The sequence below is a fragment of the Medicago sativa genome, chromosome 1, assembly GCF_051527215.1.
Source record: "Medicago sativa cultivar Bolivia chromosome 1, Bolivia_mono, whole genome shotgun sequence".
In the NCBI taxonomy this organism is placed as follows: Eukaryota; Viridiplantae; Streptophyta; class Magnoliopsida; order Fabales; family Fabaceae; genus Medicago; species Medicago sativa.
In genome coordinates this window covers 12,576,110-12,586,067 of record NC_140749.1, presented here as the reverse complement: position 1 = coordinate 12,586,067, position 9,958 = coordinate 12,576,110, and the positions used below count along the sequence as shown (strand labels likewise).

General features: G+C 30.5%; 1 protein-coding gene and 1 pseudogene across 2 annotated transcripts; both read left to right on the top strand.

The window, feature by feature from the left end:
- The first annotated feature begins 1,608 nt into the window (after window positions 1-1,608).
- Window positions 1,609-4,572, top strand: LOC146952759 (protein BEARSKIN2-like). Of its 2 annotated transcripts, XM_085705205.1 has the most exons (4): window positions 1,609-1,716; window positions 1,903-2,119; window positions 2,667-2,938; window positions 3,887-4,572. In XM_085705205.1, the coding sequence occupies exons 3-4, from the start codon at window positions 2,678-2,680 to the stop codon at window positions 4,475-4,477; spliced, it is 852 nt and encodes a 283-aa protein (XP_085561331.1). In that variant the 5' UTR covers window positions 1,609-1,716; window positions 1,903-2,119; window positions 2,667-2,677; the 3' UTR covers window positions 4,478-4,572. The 2 variants fall into 2 exon arrangements, with proteins under 2 accessions (XP_085561331.1, XP_085561324.1); XM_085705198.1 differs by lacking the exon at window positions 1,609-1,716 and having other exon boundaries at window positions 1,790-2,119; window positions 3,884-4,572.
- Window positions 4,573-5,370: 798 nt separating this feature from the next.
- LOC146952758 (protein FAR1-RELATED SEQUENCE 5 pseudogene) lies at window positions 5,371-6,868 on the top strand (annotated as a pseudogene).
- Window positions 6,869-9,958: the final 3,090 nt, after the last annotated feature.

The window sequence follows — 9,958 nt, the reverse complement described above, 5'->3', positions numbered from 1 at the left end:
TATGCATTGTCCTTACCAACTGAGCTAAGCTCACGTGGACAAAAATTTCATCAAAAGTAAAAAAAAGGTTATTGATTTTTTTGGCATGTGTGAATAACTTTAAAATGAAAACTAAAAAAAGAATAATTTTTTAATGGAAAAAATTTATAAAAAAAAATCAAAAATTTGATAAATTTTAGAAAAGTAGATTTATAATATTATAAAAAATTCATTATGCTTTTTTTAAATTAATATTTAAAATAAGATTAAAATACATGAATATATGTTTTTTTTACAGAATATAAATATGCTAACAAATTGCGTGGTCAAATATAATCAAAATAAATAACTTTTTATAGTAAATTTCATATATCCTTTAGTTGATGCTTGAAACTTACTATCATTTAACGCATATATTGATAGACAGATACTACCCACACCCCAAATAATCCAAGTTACACCCCAAAGTTACTAATATACCCTTTATTCATGTTCACTGCACATTAATTATGTATACGTAAATTCAGTTTACATAGTGTATGTAAACTCAGTTTACGTAGTGTATGTAAACTCAGTTTACATGAGTTAAGTAAACTGAGTTTACATACACTACATACACTAAGTTTACATACACTGTGTAAACTGAATTTACATAAGTAAGTTAAGACTGAGTTTTAGTTCATGTAAACTGAGTTTAGGTGTATGTTATTCCTTTTTAGAATATGTACGTATATGTAAACTTACTTATGTAAACTGAATTTACATAAGTAAGTTAAGACTGAGTTTTAGTTCATGTAAACTAAATTCACGTGAGACCTATATGTAAACTTAAATTACGTTACCTTTCTACGTAAACTTAAATCAAACAAATCGATGTAGATGGACAAACGTGAAATTAACAACAACTATAAACATCCATAAATCATAGAGCAAACGATAAATAGAAACTCGAAGAAATTTATGAAATTCACTTACTTGTATTAATCGAGTACGTATCAATGGAAGAGATGTTGATTCAATTGACGATTTTAGTAGGTATTGATTGCATATCCATGGTGGTTTGTGGGTGAAAAAGGGGTGTGAGTTCAGAATGATAGTAAAAGAAGGGTTTTTAGAAATTTAGAAGAAGAGGGTAATTTTGGTATTATTGTAAAAAATTTATAAATTTGGGTGTAACTATGATTATATGGGGTGAAACTAGAAAGAGTCGTATTGATATCTATTGATATTAATATAATAAATTTTTACGTACGAGTCTAGAAATGAACCTCTATCCTTGAGCTTTTACCCAGTGGTTATATGTCATTAATTGTTTACAAAATGTTGGATTTTTTTTTTTTTTGTGACTAAAGGATGTCGGTTAAATGGTTAATATGGGCAAGAACTATGGTTAAAAATGAAAAACTTGACAAAATCTTTACTATCTTAAAATAAACAACTCATCAATTCGCTAGGTATCTTTCTTGGAAACTACAGCTGTTACTCAACTTGAAGGTAAAGACCCACATTTGGTGAAAAATTCACAAACACACTTGACCTTGTTTTCTTCAATGACTTTGTACTTAAATATAAATTCTTCAACATATCATGCAAGGTGATTACTAACTAGAAAGATCTATCTCCTTTATACTTCAACTCAATTGCAGTTACCCTCAAGTTTAGTGTTTCTTGCAAATAAGGTAGCTCCTATAAATCAACAAAACTTGAACCAAAGAAAAAGTTTGTCTCTCCATGGAAGTAAGCAAAGTCATCATCAATCAAACAAACTTTTGCACATAGCTTTTATTGTTTGAAAAATTTATAAAACCCTATATTTAATTTTCTTAACCCTTTATACATGCTTTTAAATTTGAAAAATTTTGAAGCTCGCTCATAAAACAACAACTATTTGTACATCATGACACTTTTTGTGTGTTATTCCAGAAGGACAAAGAAGTTGTTAGCAAAGAAAGGAAGGATATGGAAATGGAAGGAACTCGTGAGAAGGAGGAAACCCTACCTCCCGGATTTCGATTTCATCCTACCGATGAAGAACTCATCACTTACTATCTTGTAAACAAGATTTCAGATTCTGTAAATTTTACATGCAAAGCAATAGGGGATGTAGATCTCAATAAATGCGAGCCATGGTAGCTTCCAGGTAAAATTTTATGTATGGATCTTTTGTTTAATTGAAGATTCGCTTGACTCTATTTGATTTTGCCCTTTTTTTCATTTATCAAGGACAAGAATAGATCTATATTGAAACTAAATATTTGTTTTATATTTCATCTACTTAATTTACTTTTCCTTTCATCCTGTTTTATAAAAACAAAAAACTAGGGTTTCTTCAAGATTCTACTATTTAGCTACAACAAATTCAGCAGCTAGAAAAAATAAAATTATTGACGGAAAAAATGACTGTATCATGACTAATCTTTTTTGTTTTTCCACAATATATGACTTTCATCTTTCTTGTGATATGGACTTTCATCTTTCTTGTGATATGGTTAAGGTTTACTATAGTATATGCAAAATTTTATTTTATTTCATAAATCTTCATTTTCTTAAAGAAAATTAATTTATATGGCAAATCAAATATGATAATTATTTAATTAATTTTGTTTAAATGACCTAATATATAGTGAAGTTTTCTCCGGTAAATTAATTTTGTTCAAATTTTTTTTCTTATGTGGAATAATTTATAGGGAAGGCCAAGATGGGTACAAAAGAATGGTACTTCTTCAGTCTAAGAGATCGTAAATATCCAACAGGTGTGAGAACTAATAGAGCAACAAACACTGGATATTGGAAAACCACAGGGAAAGACAAGGAGATTTTCAACAGTGTTACATCAGAATTGGTTGGTATGAAGAAAACTTTGGTTTTTTACAAAGGTCGTGCTCCTAGAGGAGAGAAAACCAACTGGGTTATGCATGAATACCGTATTCATTCCAAATCAAGCATCAGAACCAACAAGGTATATATCTACATAATCATAAGAATTAATTCTTAAGCACAAAGTGAAGTAATGAAAAAAATTAAGATAATAGGACGTAAACCCTATTATACATCTTTAAATTTTATAAACCATGTTGTATATTGAAATAAATAACATGCTCCATCTTATAATAGTCTGAATAAGAATAAAAGAATCCGATATTCAAAATTTCTTCAACTTTTAATTCCCATAATATTTTTTGTCACCAATTTGAATCCCTACTATAAAATTGAAGTAAATTGAGACGCTATCAAAATGCTACCAAACTTTGCAAATATATTCTATGTTTTAGATAGAAGTCTTTGCACAAAAAAAAAAAAAATTTGATTTTTAGGTCTATGTTTGTGTTATTTTAGTTTCTTAAACATTTGGCATTTAAAAAAGATCATATTTAATTCATTTCTTTTTTAAAAAAAACTCTAAATTTTTGTGGGTAAGATGTTTATAATGTTCTTGAACATACCTAAAAAAAATATAAATTTTTTTAAAGCGAACACATGAGTTGACTTATCTATAACGAATACAAGTTGAAGAAACTTTTTTTTAGGTAAAAATGAAAATTTCAACTTTAATGTGGACTAAAAATATATTTAAGAATAAGAGATATTGTAATCAGATACAAGTTTTAGTCTAAACCGTAATAGTTGGAGACACTCCTATAATTACAACCAATCCAAAAAGCATACAAATTTTAGAATTTATATTCATAAATCGTACTATATAATCATGCATTTTCTTTCAAAAAAAATCATGCATTTAGTTTTGATGCATTATTATTATTAGTAGTATTAGAAAATAATAGACTGTTAATCAATCACAAAATCACTTATAAGTTTATCATATCCAAAAAAGCACACACACACACACATACATGGACATAATCAACTAATTACAATAATGAATGTCGAATTTACATATATACAGCAGGATGAATGGGTGGTAAGCAGAGTATTCCGCAAGAGTGCAGGTGCAAAGAAGTACCCTTCTTCCTCAAATCTTACAAGAGCAGTCATGAATCCTTACAGTATTAATCTAGAAGTTGGTCCTCCTAGCTTTAATAATAATATGCCACCACCAACAATGATGCAGCATTTAGGGCTAGATTCTGCTACTCATTTCCAGCTCTATAGAAGGAACTACATCAACACTGCAGAAGTTCTAAGAGCTGGTGTACCAATGCATCAATATTCCCATTTATCATCATCACCCTTAGGAGGAGAAGGATTCACCATTTCAGGGCTTAATTTGAATCTTGGAGGTTCCACGTCATCACAAACTATTTTGAGGCCAATGCCATCAACTACTCATACTATGGCTGCTGATTTCAGCTCCAACATGATGACAGGTGCAAATAGTAATAATAATACCCTTGTTGCTTCAGAGAATAATAATAACTTAGGGTTTGGTGGTGGAGATCAAGTGAATCATGCAAACCCTACTCATGGCAATAGGTACCACATGCAGGGTACTATGGACCATTGTGTGGATCTTGATCATTACTGGCCACCTTCTTACTGATCACTCCTTCATTAAGTTTATTTGCTATAATAAATTAATATATATGGTATAAGGAGACTATATATATAAATATTGGATAAGTTATGTTTTTTCAAGTGTTTTTAATTATGTCTCGTAATGAGGGTAAAGTAAGTACCCTGCAAAACAAAGTCTTAATGCTTTATGCACCTTGTAAACTTTTTTAATGTTTAGCTAGTATTCTCTTTTCTTGAGATTGAGATTATTGTTGTATTTTTAGTTTGTTTCTTCCTTATTGTTTCTGAGTTATATATATATATATAGTTTTTCTATAAGCCACCCATGAAGGTGTCTTTTAGCAATCCACACCTCAAGGTGTGATTTCCACTTTTAAGTTATAACTTTGTTAAAAGACACCTTCATAAAAATTAGTTGGTGTCTTTTAGCATATACTCATAGAATAACTTGCTAAAAGACACCTTCATAAAATGTGTCTTCAAGCAAAACTCATATATATATATATATATATATATATATATATATATATATGGGATAGGATCAAATGACACCAAGGTGTCAAATTAAATGTGACACCAAATCCTAGCCATTAATACGGTTTTAATCTAACGGCTCCCATAAACTCATTAAGTGCTCACATGTTTGATCAAGTGACCCACCTTTTATTTTTAGAAATAATTTATTCTTTCTTCTTTTGGTTAATTCCTTTCCAAAAATTCTCTGGTTCTATTTTTTTTTTTTAAGGATTCTACATGTTTATTCTTAGGGCTCTCGTGCACATGAGTTACCCCTATTTCATTACTCCAAAACCTAATTGCCGTAATTTTTTTTTCCTATACCAATATTTTATGCTTCACTTCCCAAACTATTCACCATCACAACTTCGCACTCCTCTTTTCCTATACCAGTTGACTCTATCTTCCCCTACACCACTTCCATGCCACTTTTTTTAAGAAGAAAAGTCACATAACAATGGAAAGTCCAAAATCAAATGCCGAAGAAGATAGTCATAACATGGAGGACAAAGAGGTATGAATTAATTCTTCAATTACATTTGCTTTATGTCTTTTATATATATTTTAACAAAATCATATGTATTTCATAGAATTTTAATTTTTAAGACTTTACGATGTTTTTTATTTTAATATATAGTGCAATCAAAATTCTCAAGAAAGAAGAAACCCTGAGCATGACTTAGATGTTCATGAGCATCAAAATATTGATCCTTGTATTGATATGGAATTTGACTCTCTTGATGATGTTAAAAATTTATACACATCATTTGCTAAAAAAGAAGGTTTTGGAATTCGTACACGTTCAACTAAGACAAATTTGTGCATATTTGTTTGCTCTAATGCTGGCCAACATGTTGATAGTAATGACAAAGAAGAAAGCAATACAATCACAGTAAAAAGGAAAAAAAGATGTTCAACATCAAGAACTGATTGTAAGGCAACACTTGTAGTTTCAAAAGCAAAAATGAGGCCCAAATGGACTATCATTACATTTAACAATACTCATAATCATGCAATGGTTAGCCCCAAGAGTATAAATTATCTTAGGTGCCATAAAAAAATGGGTGGGGCAGCAAAGAATCTAGTTGAACAGTTTGATCAAGAGGGCTTGCCTACCGAAAAAGTCGCTACAATGTTTAGCAATGAAGGTTCGGCTTTCTCTGATAGAGATTGTTGGAATCATCTTAGAGATCTCCGATCTAAAAATCTGGATGTTGGAGATGCTCAAGCAGTGTTAAACTTTTGTAAGCAAAAACAAGCAGAGAACCCAAATTTCTTTTATGCAATACAAGTTGATAATCATGATAGAATGATTAATTTTTTTTGGGTTGATGCAAGGTCGAGGTTGTCCTATAATTATTTTGGAGATGTTGTTACATTTGATACAACATATAAGAAGAACAAGTATCTTATGCCATTTGCGCCATTTACTGGATTGAATCATCATCATCAGTCCATTTTATTCGGTTGTGCTTTGTTGCAAGATGAAACAGAGAAGTCTTTTACATGGTTGTTTGAAACTTGGCTAATGGCAATGGGTGGAAAGAGTCCTGTTTCAATAATTACAGATCAAGATAAGGCGATGTGTGGAGCAATATCTAAGGTATTTCCTAATACTCGACATCGTTTATGTTTGTGGCACATTAGAAAAAAGTTTGCTGAGAAGCTTTCACACATATACCATAAAAGTTCAAATTTCAAGCGCGAGCTGAAAAAGTGTATACGTGAATCATTATGCATTGAAGATTTTGAGGAAGATTGGCACCAAATAATGGTTAAATATGATTTGGAAAAAAATGAATGGCTCCAAGGTTTGTATGAAATTAGAGAGTCATGGATTCCTATTTATAATATGAAGACCTTTTTTGATACACTCTACAGCCTTCATTTATATAACTAAAGCTCCTCTCTTTATAGCGTTATTTACCGATGTGGGACTTCTAGTTTGATCCCATATCAGTTTCACTAAATCTTTCACTTTTGTTTTCCTAATAATATATAATAAGTAACAAAAATCCCTTTTAATGGTTGTGATAATTAGCACGATGAAGTCTAATCTTTAGCTTGAAAGCATGAAATTCTAACTGCATACATATTGTAGGAATAACTTAAATTCTAACTGCAATATTAACCGGACCTACGGCATCCCTATCCCTTCTCTAAAACAATTTTCTTTAAGGCTCTTCGAAAAAAATAGTTAATAGAAATAAACTTAATAAAGAAATGAGGTTGTTATAGGATGAGCAAAACGACAATTAAGTTTGGACAGCAGCTACAAAATTAAGTTTTTGACTAGTATAGGAAAAGAGAAGATGGAAGTTGTGATGTTGAATAACTTGGGAAGTGAAGCATAAAATAGTGGAATAGCAAAAAAAAAAAAAAAGGCAATTAGGTTTTGGAGTAATGAAATAGGGATAACTCGTGTGCAAGAGAGCCCTAAGAATAAACATGTAGAATCCTTAAAAAAAAAAATAGAACCAGAGAATTTTTGGAAAGGAATTAACCAAAAGAAGAAAGAATAAATTATTTCTAAAAATAAAAGGTGGGTCACTTGATCAAGCATGTGAGCACTTAATGAGTTTATGAGAGCCGTTAGATTAAAACCGTATTAATGGCTAGGATTTGGTGTCACATTTAATTTGACACCTTGGTGTCATTTGATCCTATCCCTATATATATATATATATATATATATATATATATATATATATATATATATATATATATATATATATATATATATATATATATATATATATATATATATATATATATATATATATATATATATTTGCATAATCATAACTATGGGACTGTGCAATAATGGTATATACTGCAAATGAAGGAATTTTCACTCTTGCGTGCATATAATTTAATTTATTGAGTCGCTTAAAAAAGTTGAATTAATTCGTATATAATATATGTATGTTTTGCAAAGATAATAGTATTTAATTTTTTTTCGATGATTTTTTGTATTTTTTTTAGAGACAAACTTAATTCATTTCATCTACAATCGACGTACATGGCATTACATCAATATAAAGGTGGAAGTTAGCGTAAAATGGGGCTACCTTCGCTAAAGCGTGAACGATTCAATTTGCTTGCCTACCTTCGCTAAAGCGTGAACGATTCAATTTGCTTGCCTACGACGAAACTCGACATGAGTGTTTTAAAAAGAAATTTGAAACAACTGCTTACATGCCTGCACTACACAACCAATTTCTGTAAGAGCGATGCTATATGGCACGAGAGGCTATATAGCACGACAAAGCACATTAACATGTAAAAGTTGATTTTGGCCATATAAAAATAACTTGATTTAGTAGCTATTCAAGAAAAAAAATCACTAGATAATTTTATAGAATGATCAACTCATTTAAGTTGTTTTCATTTTTGTTCTTTCTTTGATCCATTAATTTTTTTGGATTTATTTTGATCGTATAAAAAATGCTAAATACATCATGGAATCCTTAAAAATTAACATTTGAATCATATTAGTCTTTTTAGTTTTAAATTGATCATTTATGTCAATAAAAGTGTGTACTTAATCCTTTTAAGTCATAAAAGGATATACAATATTAACCTATTTCCATCAAACATAGTTAAAAATTGTTTATGTTGACATTTATTGCTAAGTTGGTAGGTCCAAATTCATCGCTCTCAAAACTAGAGTTCAAAAGTGTATTATTCTGTCTTAATTTGAAACAAATTCGATCCATTAAATTGATTTATAATGTTGTTGATATTTTTTTTTTGAAAGTTCGGTATCCGATCCAAGAATCTGAATATTTATCTATAAAATTAAAATTGAATTGAAAAAGTAAAACAATTAAACAAATTAGTTTGATACAAATGTTAAATTTAAAAGACCCCAACAATTATTTAACCTATAAATAAACATTCCAACAAAAGATAAAATTTAAAAAATAAAAAACCAAACCAAAAAAAAAATTGTTAAGTTGCAGAACATTTTCACATTCGTGTGTGTGACGACAAACAGTATCGTGCACTTTAGCATTTTCATTCTGTAATAGCACATCTACCTGTCCAAACGACCTTTTTGGAATCCATCCACCATAACACGGTGTGCAGCCCAATGGCTTCTCCCATCTCAGCAACACAAGGAGGGGAAAACCAAGCAGTCTTTCGCCAAAACAAATTGTCCTTCATCTTCTATGATATACATACCGAGTCCAACCTTATTAAGGAAGAGAGAGAACGAAGCATCAAACTTGTAACAGTCTTGTGACATTTTTTACCACCTGTGAATGGTTATAGTGCTAGTTCCTCATCAGAACTATGAGTAATCCCATTGCCTGCCTTAATTACTTGGCGATCTTCCACTCTTTCGACAAAGTAGTTGTGTGCTCCAATATTTGAATGCTTGCAAAAGCTTCAAATTCTCGCTTTTCCATATACTCCACATGATATAAGCAATTTGTTCTCTCTGTGATGTTGGTAGTTGATGTGTCAAAGCGAAAATCATGGCGTACATATTGTAATCCTCTCACAACACCTTCTCAATCATGTCCCATGTATGAGTTACACACCATACTTGGATAGCGCACATACGTTCCAGCAACGCCTGAATTCTACCTCCATAATTAGCGCTACAAACAACACAATCAGTGGGACATAATACACTTCTGCTACTAAGACACGCTCTTATACAGAAGCGGCCAAGACAAACTCTTCCCACCAAAATCCAAATTTTTAATCTTTAGAAGAGCTTTGAGTTTCCAATTTATATCTCATCTTTCTGACCTGCGTAAATGAGAGTTATCGACAATACTATCCTTACATACTCCGTATGCGCTGCACACAAAATATTTACCATTCTTTTCTGCCTTCCATAAAAAATTATCTTCTGTGACTAAAGGATGAAAATATGTTTTGAGAATTAGTTGAGCAGCATGTTGGTCAAATAATTGATAAATAAGATGAGCTTTCCAAACATTGGCGGAGTGGTCATTCAAGTGGTATTCCTACA

Coding starts and splice junctions, on each gene's coding strand:
- LOC146952759 (XM_085705198.1), top strand. CDS start 2,678: ATGGGTACAAAAGAATGGTACTTCTTCAGTCTAAGAGATCGTAAATAT. Junction 2,939..3,883: donor CAAGCATCAGAACCAACAAG/GTATATATCTAC, acceptor ACATATATACAG/CAGGATGAATGGGTGGTAAG.